This window comes from Salvelinus fontinalis, chromosome 42, assembly GCF_029448725.1.
Source record: "Salvelinus fontinalis isolate EN_2023a chromosome 42, ASM2944872v1, whole genome shotgun sequence".
NCBI classification, from domain to species: Eukaryota; Metazoa; Chordata; class Actinopteri; order Salmoniformes; family Salmonidae; genus Salvelinus; species Salvelinus fontinalis.
Genome location: NC_074706.1, coordinates 5,198,951 through 5,217,908, shown reverse-complemented (window position 1 = coordinate 5,217,908; position 18,958 = coordinate 5,198,951). Strand labels below are relative to the sequence as shown.

Genomic DNA, 18,958 nt, shown 5'->3' with positions numbered 1-18,958 from the left:
AACATATTTGAGCATAGACAATGTGACGTCGATAAGATCCCACTGAAGCATCATTTTACAGTGCACAATAAGGTTATTTGGATGGCACATAGAACTGTAGGAGGATTTGTTAAGAAATGTGAATGATCGGGGACAGTGGCACAATGGAAAATGTGTCTGACGACGGATTAGAAGATTCTAGGTTCGACCCCTGGCTGTCTCGGCACTGTATTTAAGGGCCTCCCGAGTGGCGCAGCGGTTTAATGCACTGCACCGCAATGCTAGGGGCGTCACTACAGACACTGGTTCGATCCCGGGCTGAATCACAACTGGCCGTGATCAGGAGTCCCATAGGACGGTGCACAATTGACCCAGCGTCATCCGGGTTTGGCCAGGGGTGCGGCTGGCTTCCAGGTTAAGCAGGTGGGTATTAATAAGCGTGGTTTGGTGGGTCATGTTTCGGGGGATGCATGACTCGAACTTCGCCTCTCGAGCCCATTGGGGAGTTGCAGCAATGAGACAAGATCGCAAAGGGGGTACAAAATATAATCAGTGGCAAGAAAAAGTATGTGAACCCTTTGGTAATACCTGGATTTCTGCATAAATCTGATCTGGTCTTCATCTAAGTCACAACAATAGACAAACACAGTCTGCTTAAATTAATAACACACAAACAATTATACGTTTTCATGTCTTTATTGAACACACCGTATAAACATTCACAGTGCAGGGTGGGAAAAGTATGTGAACCCTTGGATATAATAACCTCCTTTGGCAGTAATAACCTCAATCAATGTTTTCTGTAGTTGAGGATCAGACCTGCACAATGGTCAGGAGGAATTTTGGACCATTCCTCTTCACAAAACTGTTTCAGATCAGAAATATTCTTGGGATGTCTGGTGTGAACCGCTCTTTTGAGGTCATGCCACAGCATCTCAATCGGGTTGAGGTCAGGACTCTGACTGAGCCACTCCAGAAGGCATATTTTCTTCTGTTGAAGCCACTCTGTTGCTTCTGGGTTTTGGGTCGTTGTCCTGTTGCATCACCCAACTTTTGTTATGGTTCAATTGGTGGACAGATAGCCTTACATTCTCCTGCAAAATGTCTTGATAAACTTGGGAATTCATTTTTCTGTTGATGATAGCAAGCTGTCCAGGCACTGAGGCAACAAAGCAGTCCCAAACCATGACGCTCCCTCCACCATACTTTACAGTTGGGAATAAGGTTTTGATGTTGGTGTGCTGTGACTTTTTTTCTCCACACATAGTGTTTTGTGTTCCTTCCAAACAACTCAACTTTAGTTTAATCTGTTCACAGAATATTTTGTCAGTAGCGCTGTGGAACATCCAGATGCTCTTTTGCGAACTTCAGACATTCAGCAATGTTTCTTTTGGACAGCATTGGCTTTTTCCTGGTGTCCTCCCATGAACACCATTCTTGTTTATTGTTTCACGTATCGTAGACTCGTCAACAGAGATGTTAGCATGTTCCAGAGATTTCTTTAAGTCTTAGCTGACACTCTAAGATTCTATTTAACCTCATTGAGCATTCTGCACTGTCATCTTTACAGCAGTCAGTCATCTTTTTAGGATGACAACTCCTAGGGAGAGTAGCAACAGTGCTGAACTTTCCCCATTTATAGATCATTTGTCTTACTGTGGACTGATGAACATCAAGGCTTTTAGAGATACTTTTGTAACCCTTTCCAGCTTTATGCAAGTCAACCAGTCTTAATCTTGTGTCTTCTGAGATCTCTTTTGTTCGAGGCATGGTTCACATCAGGCAATGCTTCTTGTGAATAGCAAGAATTGAGTGTTTTTATAGGGCAGGGCAGCTCTAACCAACATCTCCAATCTCGTCTCAATGATTGTACTCCAGGTTAGCTGACTCCAATTAAGCTTTTGGAGAAGTCATTAGCCTAGGGGTTCACACACTTTTTCCAACCTACACTGTGAATGTGTAAATGATGTATTCAATATAGACAACACAGAAATTATTGTATTTTTCTTATTAGTTTAAGCAGACTGTGTTTGTCTGTTGTGACTTAGATGAAGATCAGATCACATTTTTTGACCAATTTATGCACAATTCCAGATAATTCAAAAGGGTTCACATACTTTATCTTGCCACTGTATATTTTTGAATGAACTGAACAGGTCTTGTTACTTAGTTGCAAAACATCTGAGTAGGAGAGCTGATCTAGGACCAGGTCTCCTTTGCCCATCTAATCCTATTCATTATGATCTGAAAATTAACACTGATCCCAGATCAGCAGTCTTACTCCGAGACGCTTTATGAATATGGGCCCTGCGAAGTTACTGTATGAAAATCAATGTATGCAGAGGTGGAGCCATACTGTCTGATAGTGATATAGTATCAGCCAAAGTGCACCGCCCTCATCAGGGGAATACACAAGTCTGCAATTATTCAGAGATTACTTATTTATCTTAATACATCTGCCTAAGGTCTGTGTGTTAGGAAGTGTTCAAATTCACCCAGGGAACTTACTTCAGCTGTGCTGTTTCTTCTCCTGAACAATAACTAACAGACTGGAATAGAATAGATTTTTAGCTTGACCTACAAAGTGTTCTAGATTAGAATGATATGCAGTCAGATCATTTTATACATACAGTATGAATTGGCCTATATGAAAACAAAGCAAAGTTATATCATTATAAGAAACAGACATTCATATTTCTAATCACGAAAATGCGTCATCATTCATCCTGTTTTCTGTCAATTTTCTGGATCCGGTCCCTGTAGACTGATATTTCTGGATGCTGTGTGTTTCTGAGATCACTTGCATGAAAGATGAGGTCACCCATACACCTCCTGAAATAGCCCGAAATAGCCTTACAATCTGATTGGCTGAAAGAGTAGGCCTATGCGTGACAATCTGATTGGCTGGAAGAGTAGGCCTCTGACATGATGAACCAATAATATCTCCCAGACCATATCCGTATCCAATCATCAATCCAGTTTGATACAGTTTCTACTGGTTCCAGGTTACTCTGTATGGCAGAACTCCACGTAGTATTAGAAATGTGTTATTGATATTATTCTGTGATTGAGGGGGGATTCTTGAGAGGAAATGCAGAGCTAAGTCGATGTCGACTCTTGTGGCATGAGGTAGGGTTGACCCTGGAGTGTAATGTGCTTGTTTGGACTCAAGACCAATCCATTACCTCAGTACTAAACCTGGGTTCAAATAGTATTTGAAATCTTTCAAATAATTTAGCTTGGCTTGATTGAGCTGGCCTGGCACAACGAAACCAAATTGAATAGTCCCAAAAGTGCCAACCCCTGCCTTCGGTATTTTTAGGCTGACTAAAGCTGCTAAAAGTATTTGAAATCATTTCAAATACTTTAGTGTTGGCTTTTGTCAACCTAAAAAGCCGGAAGGCAGGGATTTGCACTTTTGGGACTATTCCATTTATACAGACAGACATGGGTTCAAATAGTATTTGAAATCATTTCAAATACTTTTTGCGTTGGCTTTAGTCAGCCTAAAAAGCCAGAAGGCAGGGGTTGGCACCTTTGGGACTACTCCATTTGGTTTCAAATAATTTCGCTGGGCTTGATTGAGCTGGCCTGGCACAACGAAACCAAATGGAATTGTTTCAAATACTATTTGAACCCAGGTCTGTCAGTGCATCTGTGTAATGCTGAGAGACAAGTAGAGAAGCCTGACAAAGGGCACAGGCTATTATTAAAGTCTACGGTGGTATGTTTCAGAATATCTATTCTCTTCTTGCATCTGTCTGTAGCCATTGATGTTTACTTAGAACTCAGTTGGTGATTGAGTTGTGAAATCTAGCTAGTATAAGGATTTCAACACAGTTGTATCACGTTTTATCTTAATTCCTTACTCTGTGTACACAGTATGTAGCGAATACAATGGCCTAATTAAGAATGAACAACGTACAACCCATTATAAACTATTCAATTAAGATTGACTTTATACAACATTTATCCTAGTTTCAAACCACAGTGCATCTTCCCAAAGTATCTCTTCACAATTTTCTCAGCTCCCTTTCAAAACTCATAGACTTTCTCATTATCGACCTACTATAGTTCGGTATATGTAGTCCATCTAGTCCTCACTGTTATTGTGTTGTATGCATCTTAAGTCTGAGTGGCAGCTGAGAGCATGGGTTTGAACTCTGCTGAATAAAGAGAGACATCCATCAGACATCGTTCTTCAGCAGAGAACAGCCTGCACTGTATAATAACCCTCTGATGCCTCTCCACACGCACGCGCGCACACACGCACGTACGCACGCACGCACGCGCGCACGCACACACACACACACACACACACACACACACACACACACACACACACACACACACACACAACTTAACCCTCCAATGCCTTGTCATTCGTGAACAGTGTTTGGCCTTCAACATTAAGGACTTGGCTCTGTTCACCATGTTCTATATAGAGGAGCCTCTTTGGCCCTTTTGAGGTCCTCTGTTTTTTGCCTTTGAGCTTTATTCATTTCACTGCTGGCAACAACCAAGTTTCGCACCAAATTCCACAGACCTAAAACCATCCTCTCTCGCTTGTTTTCTATTGCACTCTCACTTTCTTTCTTGCACTCTCTCTCTCTCTCTGTCTCTCTCTCTCTCTCTCATGGTCATGCCTTTTGAGTCTCATGTTATTTTTTTGTCATCCATTTCATTAAAGCCAGACATTTTTATATTCTTCAACCGCAGTTGTGAGAGGAATTCAGTGTTTTCAAGCTTACTGGAAAGAGACAAAAAAAATGTTTTGCAATGAATATGGAACACTTTCATAAGGATCATGACTTAGAATTACCTGTTATCACCAACCCACTGAAACAAGTAACAAATTAGCTCTCAACACATCTATGACACTGACATTACTATTGGTTTTGAGGCAGAAATTATTTTGGCTCAGCTTATTTTGGTCTGAAATCAAGAACATAAATATTTAAAAAACGTTGTTTCCTTTTTTGTCTCCCTCTCCTCCAACCCTAGCCACTCAGCCCCTACCCAGATGGTCAAGCGGCATCACAATCTTTGCTTTCTCTCCCACTACTCTCTCCTCTTCTAACCTATCATCTCTCCCTTCTGCTAAATCCTTCTCCCTCCTGTCTCCTGATTCTGCCTCTTCGACACTATTCTCCTCCCTTTTCTGCATCCTATGACTTACACTGTCTCCTTTCATCCCGGCCGACTCGGCCCTCCCCTCCTGCTCCGTGGAGGAAAATGGAGGAAAACTTTTGGAGGACCTATCATCCTTTCACTCCCTCCTCTCTACCTTCTCTTCCTCTGTATCCACTGACTTATTTCTCCCCTCCCTCTCCAGATGAAATCCTGTGACTAGTGAAGTCTGGCCGCCCGACAACCTGCCCGCTCGACCCCATCCCCTCCTCCCTTCTCCAGACCATCTCTGGAGATCTTCTCCCATTCCTCACTTCCCTCATCAACTCATCTCTGACGATCTTCTTGAACCTATCCATTCAGGCTTCAAAGACGGGTCACTCAACCAAGACAACTTTTCTTTGTGTCACGGTGGCTCTCCGCACATCCCACCTGGCAAGCCGCTCCTACCAGGTGACGTGGAGAGGATCTGTGTCTGCACCACGCACTCTCACTACTGGTGTCCCCCAAGGCTCGGTTCTAGGCCCTCTCCCCTTCTATCTATACACTAAGTCATTCAGCTCCATCATATCCTCACATGGTCTCTCCTATCATTGCTGTGCTCATGACACTCAACTACTTTTCTTCTTCCCCCATTCTGACACCCAGGTGGCGACACGCATCTCGGCGTGCCTGGCAGATATCTCAGCTTGGATGTCGGCCCACCACTTCAAGCTCAACCTAGACATGACGGAGATCTTAAGATGAATGCAACAACTGTAAGTCGCGTTGGATAAGAGCGTCTGCCAAATGACTAAAATGCTAAAATGATCATCTTGATTAAAAACGATATCGGTCACAATGTTTAGGTTGTCTAAGAAGATTTCGTGGTGTTCACTTTAAATGTCCAACACAACCTTGTAACTAAAGCCATTGCACTGATCTCAAGTAAAGAGTTGAGATCCTGCAGATTTGATTAAAGTCGTTCTCCATTCTTCTTTTCACCAAATGTTTCACCTGATATACTTAACAAAAGCCACATCTCTATAGGTGGTCCAGAAATCCTCTTTTGTTCTCTATTGTTCCTCAAGAAAGGAGAGAGGCCGATGACATCACATCTCCCCATCAGACCAACTCCTTGAAGTTTTCAGTTTTGTCTAAAAAACACTATATTTCTCAATGTATTACACCTGTGTACTTCAATGTATATATATATATATAGCTTTTCAACAGTAAAAATTCTGAAATCGCTGGTGGACGTCTTTAAGCTAACAAGACAAGTTATGTTTAACAGCTCCTCTATTTGGGAGCTCTGATAAGTCACTCGTATTGGCTGGCTTGATTACATTCCCTCTCTCCAAGCAATTCAGTTCACATCCTTTCAGTTGACATGGTAACCCTGAGGGCAGTGTTGCCAAGCAACAAGCAAGCAGGTCACAGTGCACTTCAAATCACTCCCAGACCAGCTTGTGTTTCCTTCCCACAGACACTAAGAAAATAAAAAAAAGAGGCCCCTTATCCTCTCAGAAAGAGAATAGTATTTCTATGACATGTCAGTTTAAAGTTCGTAACTCCTCAGTAAAGCAATGTGAGAGGTTATACGCTTACAAATTCAAAAGTAATTATATGTAATGCATATCAATGTCAAATGTATAACTCCTCAGTAATGCCACGTTTAATGTTCTTATGCTTACACATGTCGAAGTATTTATGTTATGCATATCAATATAACGTTAATCTCTCATTAGTAATGCAAGGCAAACGGTATACACTTAAATGATTTTTATTAGGATAAGCAGCAGCATTTCTGTATGAAACATGAGAAACAAATGTGTCAAACAATAATACAATTTTCTATAGAGGGGTATGATGCCTCTGAATGAACATTATAGTGGTAAAATACCATGTTTTGATATGAGTGGTTAAATTGAAAAGCCTTTATCTTTGACAGTGTCTGATATGCTGTAGATAGTGCCACAAACACTCAAACGGAAAAAAGTGCAAAGAATCACACACACACACACACACACACACACACACACACACACACACACACACACACACACACACACACACACACACACACACACACACACACACACACACACACACACACACACACACAGCACATTAATTGTATTCATAATACATGTATTCACATATCAAATGTATAAAGCAGTATAGTCACCTAGGTAGCTGATATGATTTAAACACCAACTGGTATATTTATCATCACACAAAAAAAAACGAATAAAAAATCCTGCCTCAGGCAAAGGACAAATAATAACCACATTCTGTATATATGATAAAGAACATAGCAAAATATAACACCATATAAAAACTTGATATATACGAGCATGTTTCACAAACAGCTTAGCTGTAAATAGCAACATTTTCTGTGTCTTGTAAAATTCACAGTGAAGTAGGGATACCGTTTTTATCCCTTTATTTTTGGGGTGAGAACATAGAGACCCCCTTTTCAACGAGCCTTGAACTGAGACATAATCATAACGTTGTTCTTTATGGTCCTGTGGTGCTTGTTGCATCTGGACATGTTCTTTATGGTCCTGTGGTGCTTGTTGCATCTGGACATGTTCTTTATGGTCCTGTGGTGCTTGTTGCATCTGGACATGTTCTTTATGGTCCTGTGGTGCTTGTTGCATCTGGACATGTTCTTTATGGTCCTGTGGTGCTTGTTGCATCTGGACATGTTCTTTATGGTCCTGTGGTGCTTGTTGCATCTGGACATGTTCTTTATGGTCCTGTGGTGCTTGTTGCATCTGGACATGTTCTTTATGGTCCTGTGGTGCTTGTTGCATCTGGACATGTTCTTTATGGTCCTGTGGTGCTTGTTGCATCTGGCCATGTTCTTTAAACTAGCTTGGGACTTCAGTAAGTCTTTGGATAACAAGTCAAGAGACTGGGTCTGCTTCCCAAATGGCACCCCCTTCCCTCCTATAGGGCACAGCTTTTGACCAGGGCGCATAGGACTATGTAGGGAATAGGGGTCCATTTGGGATGCACTCTGGTGGTTACTCTACACTGGAGTAACTCTACACCCTATGTGATATTCCAATGGACGTTGTACAGAGTCTGTATACTGTATAAGGCTATACGGGGGAATTCAAGGTGACACAAGGCACCTTTTCGTTAAAATCAGTTGTTCCTTCTTCCCAGCACATGAAACCTAAACACAGTGAATTAACACTTCCTGGTACGTTTTATAAAACAGAATATTAAACAGTACTGGAACACACACGTTTACATGGCAAAATCACTTTCATCTATATTAAAACAAATTCACCATACCGAACACAGGACATTAGCTTACTCTATGAAAGTGTACTACTGTGTATACAACGACCAGCGTATAGTGTCTATGATGGAAGAAGCTATAGCGACACTAAAAAAGGACAGTCAACTCAATAGTGAGAGCTCCCCTTCTCTCCACCATCACTGAATAGCAGTTCATTAGGACTCATGGGGGACCATTCTCTCCTTCTCCTCTCGTCCCCTCTAACAGGGAGCGCTCTGGCCTTCCTTCCCGGGGTTTCCGCTGCTTCCTGGTTCATCCCAGCAGTGCTGACCATTTTGTGAACAGAACAACACGCTACTCGCTCCGTTACTGACTGGCCGGTCATTTATAGCCTGAGTTCAGCTGCATCCTGTTAGCTACCCCCCCCCCGTCCCCCCACCCCGTCCCCTCCCGTCCCCTCCCCTCCCTCCATCCCTCTTCCTCTTCGTCTCCCCCTGGCAAAGGGAACGGTATAGTCCATAGAGACACTGGAAATACTGCAGCGTCCATCATGCCCATTGTATGTTTGTGTCTATATATAAACTCCACTAATTTCCCCGTCGTTCTACGTCAGGCTCCAGAGCTGCCCAGCAGTGTTCTGTAAAAGAAACGTGTGATGGTGTTTGAAACGTGTGACTCTCTCTCTGTTTGTCACGCCATAGCGGTTTAGCATGGGGGTCCTATTGAGTTGAGAGTCCATTGTGTTTAGTGCAGACTGGCTGTAGTTGTAGTGAGACCTCCTCGTCCATAGGGGGCGTCACCTCCTGTGGTGGTCAGTCACTGTCTTTGCGTAGGCTGCGGTCCGTGTGAAGGTTGGCGGGCTCTGGGCTCTTGCACTGGATACTGGTCCCGTTCCCGTTTTGTCCCGTGCTGGTCACTGTGGCATCCGAGTGGCACCAACAACACAGGCAGGACTGGAAGGGGACAAGGTTAGACACTTGAACAAGGGTACAAGTTTACAAGATTAGAGGCACTATTCATAGTGCTGTGGTCATTCTGTGTTGATAGCGCTTATTCTATTGCTGCTACGATAGACGAGGTCCGAGTAGGCACTTTTCTACAGCTTACAATAAGGAGGGCTTGTGTAATGAGGGCTGGGAATGCTTCTTTGAACAGTATACTACATAAAACTACATCTGCTCACAGCGTGAGAAGTAGAACACTTTCTATCCTTCCCAAACTCTTAGCCCCACTTCTGCAGAAGAAGAAGAGGCACGTTCAGGGTCTGGGAATTGCTGTTATGAGTTAGTCTCAGTCTCTCTCGCTCTCTGAGGACAGCTAGAGCTAGAGCATGGCTTATCTTCAGCTCAGGTCTCTAACAGATGTGTACAGTTATGTGACCTCACCCAGTAAATGAGTTGATAAATCACTGCTTTGCTTTACATTTTCTTTAAATAATGTCATCACCAGCGCAGAGCCACGGCCCCTCGGTCGTGGGGAGAGGGAGAGGTTCTCTGTTTGTTTTACTGGCGAGACAAGACAAAGGGTTTGGGGAGGGCTGGGGGGGTTAGTGGAGATACTGATTATATGGGGGGAAAGAGAGAGCGAAAGAAAAAGAAAGCAAGAGAGAGTGTAAAGGATTGAGAGAGATATACAGCAAGAGAGAAAAAGAGAGTTGGGTGTGTGTGTATGTTTAGGGATCTACTGTACCTTGAAACAGTTTTTGAACTTCTTGCTGACAAAGTAGAGGATGATGGGGTTTATACAGGAGTTTACTGTGGCTAGGTTGATACTCAGGTAATCCAAGACCAACAGGAAGCTGAAAGAAACGACACCCATGTTTTTTGGCCGAACTTCCATTTGAGTTTCATCTCCTTTCAAACATTTCGAATCGTTAAATTGCAGCAACTCAAATCATGTCCGTCTGTGTTTAGTCTGTTGTGGTTCTAGATCCAGTCGAGTGATTCCCCACGTATTTCCACCTTTCCATTTTCCAACACAACGTACTGAATCAGTCATTTCTAATAATAAGATGACAACAGCAAACAAACATGGCTGCACTCACTTGAGCAGGTCACAGCGTCCGATGTCTCTGGGGTTGTAGACCATCTTCTTGAGGATCCTGCTGAGGTGCAGGGGGAACCAGCACAGAGCGAAGATCAGGACCAGGCAGAACACTGCTTTGGCCACTTCCCGTCTCTGGGGATAACAATAAACAACAGATTAGGAAAAGGTTGGACGATGAAGGATGATGAAGACAAGATACTGAGAGTGGAAAACGTATATAAAAAACGCTGAGTCATCCTGAGTACTGTATGGTAACAACTCTGGGGATGTAAACAGACAAAATGTTATGTTCGGGAGACGCTAGGTTGTTAGGGAGATGCTAGGTTGTTAGGGAGATGTAGGGTTATGTAATGTAAACCGGATAGGCCTGAGAGAGGAAAAGGACAAACCTTTAAAGAGACTAAACATGAGTCATTCTGCAGTAGTGTACTGTTACGGTAGATGTGCCTCTGCCTATACGCAGCCCAACCTGGCTTAGGGCCTCCAAAACGCTAGAGGCTCTGGTTACAGGACGTAACAACCGAAGAGAAGAGAGATCTGATACTAAGTAGTAGTACTATGAATGTAGAAGGCAGTCAGGGCGGGTTATGCAACGTCAGCTTGAGAGGCCTGAGAGAGGGAATGGGCTTCTCCTTAAGAGACACTAAACATCAGGCAGTATGGCCTCAGTATCTTGTGTGTGTGTGTGTGTGTGTGTGTGTACCTGTTTGAGGTGTTCACTGAGGACGATGCGGAGGCTGCCGTTCCTGTGGTTGAGCATCTCACAGGTCATCAGAGTGTAGAACACGGCCGTACACATCAGAGGAACGCAGAAGTAGAACCCAAACAACCACCAGTCCTTGATGTCCTTATAGTACTGCAGGAGAACCACAACAGGATAACGTTAGTACACAGGTTCTATGCAGGAGAACCACAATTCTTAACATGCCAATACTCCAGAAGACTGTCTAGCAGGCAAACGTGGAAAACTGGTTGTATTGATATCATAATGAGGTCATTTCAACCAGTTTCACCTGCTAGATTTGGTAACAAAGCAAGTTGACTTAACCAATACGTCTATGTGATGGCAGTGACATATTCTAATCTACTAAATCCACATATTATCGTACAAGTTTTAAGGAGGAGCAGATGCCATTTGAGGAATTTTTTGGCCACAGAATAAATAATCTATAACCTTTATACGACATTACTAAATTCCTCACTCCAGGAGGATTTAAATGAAACGACCTAAACCTCAGCATGGTTTGGTCATGATATGGGATTTAGTATCTTTTGTGTTGCATGATGTGAACTAGACACACACATGGCTCAGCTTGAAGGAACCATACATCAGTTGAGCTGTAATTGCTGTTGTGGCCTGCGATCAATTATGTTCTCCAGGCTTGTGAACAAAGAAAGTGATCACCTCAGAGATTTTCTCTCTGAGGGAAAAAACGTATGGAGACCTCTGTCAGAGTTCAAATGCTATTTGGGTTCAAGTACTATTTGAAATCTTTCAAATACTTAGTGTTTGCTCTAGCCTACCTGGAGTGCCAGATGTTTTGGGACGATTCTATTCGTCCTTTAAGCCAGACAAGCTCAGTCAGGCACAGCTAAAGTATTTGAAGTGATATTTGAACCCAGGTCTGGCCTCTGTATGCTTCCTTTCACCATACTTCTAGTTCTTTCCGTGGTTCCACCAAGAATGTCAGAGAAATGAATGTCAGTACGATAAATCCACCACTGTATTTATAACAATTACTTTTCATGCCAAGTATTTGGACAGATGGAATTGTTTTTGATAGGTCAGTGCAAGGATACACCACCACATGAAATCATGGACTCTCAGATTTACTAACTTAACACACATGTACTGTACTGTAACCCTACGTGAATCACTTTTGTCTTTTAAATCATAATGAATACGAGGGGGGGACCTGATCCTAGATCAGCACTCTTACTCAGACACGTTGTGGGCCAGATTTGTTTGTATACAGGTAGTAGGATTATTTGAAGTGCAGAAGCGTCAACAAGAAAATGGGTCGTACCATCATGAACTCAGTCTTGGGGTTGAGCATACATGTCCGTATGGTCTCGTTCCTGTAGTTGAATTCAACCATGTCGAATCCGATGGCCTCTGGGACAGCCAGGACCATGGACAGCACCCAGATGGACACGATCTCCATGGCCGTCCGAAGAGGAATCCCTACTCCCTGGACCCTGCTCCATGACGCCACTGCACGGTACCTGGGGCATGGAGGGACACAAAGAATGAAAGGGTGAACATGGTGGGGTAAGGTAGGGTTTAGAGCAGGGCCAGGGCTGTGGACTTTTCAGCAACAACTGATGAGTTGGGAGTTGGAACTAATAAACAGCCCAGCGGCGAAACTAGTTGTAATGAAGTCATTTCAACCAGCTTTTAATGGTTGTAATGAAGTCATTTCAACCAGCTTTTAATGGTTGTAATGAAGTCATTTCAACCAGCTTTTAATGGTTGTAATGAAGTCATTTCAACCAGATTTTAATGGTTGTAATGAAGTCATTTCAACCAGATTTTAATGGTTGTAATGAAGTCATTTCAACCAGCTTCTAATGGTTGTAATGAAGTCATTAATTATTTATTTTTTTTCTTTTTTTTTAAATAAATTTTATCCCCTTTTCTCCCCAATTTTCGTGGTATCCAATCGCTAGTAATTACTATCTTGTCTCATCGCTACAACTCCCGTACGGGCTCGGGAGAGACGAAGGTCGAAAGCCATGCGTCCTCCGAGGCACAACCCAACCAAGCCGCACTGCTTCTTTAACACAGTGCGCCTCCAACCCGGAAGCCAGCCGCACCAATGTGTCGGAGGAAACACCGTGCACCTGGCCCCCTTGGCTAGCGCACACTGCGCCCAGCCCGCCACAGGAGTCGCTGGAGCGCGATGAGACAAGGAAATCCCTACCGGCCAAACCCTCCCTAACCCGGACGACGCTAGCCCAATTGTGCGTCGCCCCACGGACCTCCCGGTCGCGGCCGGCTGCGACAGAGCCTGGGGGCGAACCCAGAGACTCTGGTGGCGCAGTTAGCACTGCGATGCAGTGCCCTAGACCACTGCGCCACCCGGGAGGCCCCTAATGAAGTCATTTCAACCAGCTTTTAATGGTTGTAATGAAGTCATTTCAACCAGCTTTTAATGGTTGTAATGAAGTCATTTCAACCAGATTTTAATGGTTGTAATGAGGTAATTTCAACCAGATTTTAATGGTTGTAATGGAGTCATTTCAACCAGATTTTAATGGTTGTAATGAAGCCATTTCAACCAGATTTTAATGGTTGTAATGAAGTCATTTCAACCAGCTTTTAATGGCTGTAATGAAGTCATTTCAACCAGCTTTGCCCGCTAGGAGGTTCAAGTGACTGTGAAAAGTGAACCTATTTTAGAGACACTTCCAGTACTTGAATAATAGACTTACTTCAAACGTTTAACCCTGCATGGGATCATGATTGTGAGAACCACAGAGATAAGGTGAGAAAACTACTGGACTACTTGTTCATCTTATTACAGTACCATTATGTTGGGTCAACTCAGTGGTACATTGTAGTATATGCTCTATGAACTGACTGCATGGCAGTAGACCAGACACACACTGTACCGCATAGTGAGAAAAATGATCCAAGTTAAGATTTAATGAACAACAGATAATAATCAATTGTTTATCCTCAGAATCTAATATTCATTCTTTTGTGAAGCCTCCAAACAAGCATTGGCAGGAGCTATAGTCTGTTTGTTGACGCTTGTTTCCAGTGCTCCAAATCATGTTTGCTTGTTTGTTTCATTAATAGGCACCGCTTGTTTTAGTAAACGCTGCATCAACATTTTATGGCCTGAACAATATATTTTTCATGACGCACTTCAATACCCTTGGCAAACAACATAGTGTCATTTATATTTTACCCAGCTGGTAATGCATCCACATTCTCTCTCTCTCTCAAACAGAGAGGACGAGACACAAACCAGACGAGATATGCTGCGTGTTTTCTGGGAGCATCTGCTATTGAACTTGCCTCTATCACTAACGTCTCTCTCTCTCTATGATGGGAGTCATTCAGCATAGCTGGTATGGTAAACTGGCTTCCATCCCTTTAGACCCAGAACAGGCCTCCTTATGCTCTTATCTCTTATGTCTGCTAACTCACAGGCCAATGAAGCCGGACGTCAGCCACTCACTTTCACTCTGCTGATTAACAGGAGCGACAGTGTTAAGTGTTACAAGAACTGAAGGGAGTGAGACGGGAATACAAGTCTAGTAGTGTAGCAACAGACACAAAACAATCAGAGTTAAAAATGTGAGAATAAACATTTTTAGATTTGAGAATAAGACTACTTCTGCTCCTTGATGGCAAAGCTATCCCTCCTCAGGGAGAGAAACAACTAAGACCACAAAGCGTCTCAGAGTAGGAGTGCTGATCTAGCACCAGATTTGACTTATGGATCAGATGAAAAAGATTGTATGGGCAGATCCTAGATCAGCACTCCTACTCTGAGAGGCTTTGTGGATATGGCCCCAGCTGGCCTAGTCCTTAACAGATGCAGCCAATAGAAAATTAGGAGGGAGAGTAACTATGTTGCTAATGGGAGAGCTCCATTATTACTGACATTACAAACTTCCAGAATAAACTGCCTTTACCGTACTACCTCCACTAAGGAGTTAAACTAACTCCCATCCTGTGGTTTCCTTTAAATCAAATTAGGGAAGTCATTCATCTTTCCTGGCCAATTTGTCTCAGCCACTCCCATACATAGAGTGGGCTATCTCATAAAGGCTTTACTGTTCAACAAACACGTTTGGTTTGAATTCAAACCGCGGCAATGTGTTTTATCATGGTGTTGGTGAGTTACTGGCAAAGGTTGAGGGTCTGAGGGTGACTTTTTTTCATAGGAAAAGAGTTTAGAGAGGAATTATTTTCTTTGATACATACATATTGTAAAGTAGACTACATTTCACAGAAAAAAAGTATCATTAGACTGATTTTCATTTGGAGTTTACCGTAACCTACATATAAAGATTCACAGAACTGAAGGGCCAGAACAGAACAGAATTCTACGGTGCAAACATTCCATGAGTCTGGAACCAATTAAAACACATGTTTTTACAAGATAATAGAATCCTATTCCAGGGAGCAGAATATGTCTCCATGAAATAAATTGCATAAAGACCCACTTAGTGTCTGAGTACTAGGTCAGATTCAGCTACAGCTCATATGTTAACCTTGGTAAGTGTATGCCTGCCAGACAATGCATTTGATAGTAAATGAGTAATGTGTATAATGCTTCAGAAGCCTTATCCCTTACTCCCAAGACGCTCTCGTAGATCTGAAAGAATTGGATAGGTGTAGGCAATAGGCTATCATGAAGCAGATGGAAAGAAACACCATATTGCTTATTGCTTATATTGTTTATTAATTCTATAAACATTAATATGCAAATGCAAATATTTGTTAGGCTTTTTGCTTTGATCCTGTTAGATCAGCTACCATTGGTTGATTTGGAATTCAGCAGTGGTACAGGTGACTGACCTGTCGACGCTTAGGGCACAGAGGTTGAGGACGGTGATACCCACAGAGGCCTTCTGTAGGAATGGCACCAGCTTACACAGACACAGCCCAAAGGAATTGTCATCGAAGGGGAACCTGGTGGCAAGGAGCTGCAGGGACACAGAGAGAGAGAGAGAGAGAGAGAGACCGTCAGCACATCGTAGACAACAGTCTGTACGCTTCAACTCACAACAGGCTTTGCATCGTCAGGAAATAACCACACACCTTAGATGGCATTGAGCCAGTTGGCACTTCCCTGTGTTACAAACCCTTTCATAAGATACCAGAAATCCATAATGGTCATTATTAGCCAGTATGGTAACTGAGAAGACAGAAAAAGCATGTAAAAATAAATGGAATTGTGAAAGAACAATACCTGCTGTGAAGAGTAATAATAATAAAATAATAATAACAATAATAGTAACAACAACAATAATAAAAAATAATGGACTAGCCCTTATATCGCTTTCTTTACTAACTAGTAAGGGATACATTATAGGGGATTGAGGTTAGGGAATCACATGTTTATCTCCTCTTAGCTCAATTCCCATTGTCCTTAGGGTCCGGACTATCTTTAACCACTGTGCTGTAGCAGGCCCTTCACAACAGGCAGGTTAGTCACAGTCACATCAGAGGGATTTCATGGTACGTCCTGACTTCATTCCGAATCTGAGTACAGTCCAACAGCAGGCCCATATGCGCCTCATCATCTTGATACAGTACATCATTGAGTCAGGTCCTACAATAAAACCCTAGCAAGCCAACCCTGGAACTATCTTTGAAAGTGACATCTTTTCTTTAATTGGACTTCCAGGCATCTATAAGCACCACTTCCCATAGCCTCTTACAAGAGGAGCTCCTTTAAGAAAACAACTCACAGCTCTCCCTGTAGACCAGACTGCTAAAACCACCCTTTGTCATTATGAAGTAGTCTTGGCAGCTGTCGTTGAACAGGAATCAACATGGGCCGAACAAAGAGAGAAAGAGGGGATTAACCCAGAGTCGTTGACGGGCCGGGTCAAAGGAACCACTTCACGGGTGCATCCTTGTCCCCCTATTGTTCACTTGGAGCGCTAGGCGGTTCCATCTAATCAAAACGTCTCGGGAACATGGGAGTTGGAAGGGAAAGGGGGCTACGTCACTGTGGGTGTGTGCGTAGCCTGTGTCCGTGTGTGTGTGTAGTATTGTGTGTGTGTGTATGCAGTGTGTATATGATTCAATTTGGAAACTGCGTCAAACAAACCCCGTAGGAAGTGAGCTGGGCCTCCCAAAAGCACATGGCCCTGTAGTGCAGACATATTCACAGGGAGTGTTTGGCCTGAATCCAGAGTTGTACCTACGGCACTACTTTTCCTCACCAGTACAAATGGACATTGTGATTTATCCTTCATGTGTGTAACTGAAGCGCCTAATACAGGAAAGACTTTTCCCCCTTTGTACATGTAGAGAATCATCTGTCTCGGGACCCGAGCACTTCCATATGTGCTGACACAGTGTGATGAAACTATATACCGGTAATACTAAACAGGTGGCTTCACCATTTCTCATGACAATGAACTGAGCGTTCCCAATGTACTGTACTACATCCTATTAAGAACCTTGACCTGTTCAACCAATGTATGTGCACCCAATGAAAAATATGCTCATTACTCTCAAGCAATAATACCACAGCAGGTAAGATAACGTAGTAAATCATCTGTGAGATCTATCTAGGTAATGTTAAAGTGAGCCCACATGGGGGTAAATGGACTACAGTCTAATGGGTTTAAATGACTCACACTGGACACGTGATTCATCATTTAACCAGACCCATTTATTCTGAGTGTAGCTAGGTTCAAGTGTGATCGCAGATAAGAGGGCTGGAGAGGAGAGCTGGTCCTGTGACAAACCACGGGTCAGAGCAGGGCCCCTGATATGTGTGACCGCAGTCTGATTGGTCTGATTCCATTGTTTATTTAAGTCTGGGCCTCTCCCTGCTTCCGTCATCACAAAGAGCCACCCAATGAAGATAAAGTAGTACTACTACTGACTGAAATCAACTTTGGAGAGCAACATGATCTTTGGGGAGCCTTCTAATGAATACTTTATTTATTTGTTCTCCCCTTTCTTTTCTCCGCTACTCTCTTAGAGGATTCTAATAGGTTGGCCTTTTTCAGTCTGTTGTTGGTATACCATCTGGCCCGTGTTGCGACCACATCCCTTAGGCTGGCAAATAATGACTCTCTCTCTCTCTCTCTCTCTCTCTCTCTCTCTCTCGCTCTCTCTCTCTCTCTCTCTCTCTCTCACTCTCTCTCTCTCTCTCACTCTCTCTCGCTCTCTCTCTCTCTCTCTCTTGCGCGCACTCTCTCGCTCTCCCTCTCTCACCCACTCTCTCTCGCTCTCTCTCTCTCTCTCCTACTCTCCCTCAATTCAATTCAAGCGGCTTTATTGGCATGGGAAACATATGTTTACATTGCCAAAGCAAGTGAAATAATCTCTCGTTTTCTCTGAGATGCAATTATGCTTCAATATATCCATGCACAATTCACTGTGATGTCCAGTGTACAGGATGGATATGTGTCTCTTACCTTGTAGACGTTGATGGGTATATCTATGGTGATGTAGATGAGGTCTCCCAGCGCCAGGCTGGCAATGAGGGCATTGGGCCCGTTCCTCATGCACTTATTCTGGTAGATAATTCTCAACAGGGTGGCATTGCCCACTATGCCCACCACAAACACTATGATAGAAATCACTGTGTTGATGTATTTGAAATAGCCTTGAATGGAAGTGGCGATGGTGCATGGTGGAGGGGCCCTTATCCTGGTGATGTTTGTGGCCCCAGATCCAGCTCCGACCCTGGGCCATTGCGGCCCCTGGTGGCCCCTGGTGGAGATGGGACTCCCATGCTCCAGGAAGGGGCTACTGGTGCTGTGGAAGCCCAGGGGTTGGAGGGTGATGTGGGTGTTGTGGAGGACCAGGCCCTGATCTGGTAGGGAGTTCTTCTCTCCCTCGTCTGTGGTGCTGTTTAT

The 18,958-nt window shown here is 43.4% G+C and overlaps 1 protein-coding gene across 1 annotated transcript in view; it reads right to left on the bottom strand.

Annotated features, from left to right (window-relative positions):
• Positions 1 to 8,815: 8,815 nt before the first annotated feature.
• Positions 8,816 to 18,958, bottom strand: part of LOC129841124 (endothelin receptor type B-like) — a 12,135-nt gene continuing 1,992 nt past the window's right edge. The window contains exons 2-8 of the mRNA XM_055909234.1: positions 18,515 to 18,958; positions 15,930 to 16,057; positions 12,418 to 12,616; positions 11,094 to 11,246; positions 10,389 to 10,522; positions 10,034 to 10,142; positions 8,816 to 9,297 (exon numbers count right to left, since the gene is read on the bottom strand). The exon at positions 18,515 to 18,958 is cut by the window's right edge and continues 154 nt beyond it. Of these exons, the coding sequence (XP_055765209.1) occupies positions 9,157 to 9,297; positions 10,034 to 10,142; positions 10,389 to 10,522; positions 11,094 to 11,246; positions 12,418 to 12,616; positions 15,930 to 16,057; positions 18,515 to 18,958 (1,308 nt within the window). The 3' untranslated portion in view covers positions 8,816 to 9,156. The remainder of the gene's footprint in view (positions 9,298 to 10,033; positions 10,143 to 10,388; positions 10,523 to 11,093; positions 11,247 to 12,417; positions 12,617 to 15,929; positions 16,058 to 18,514) is intronic.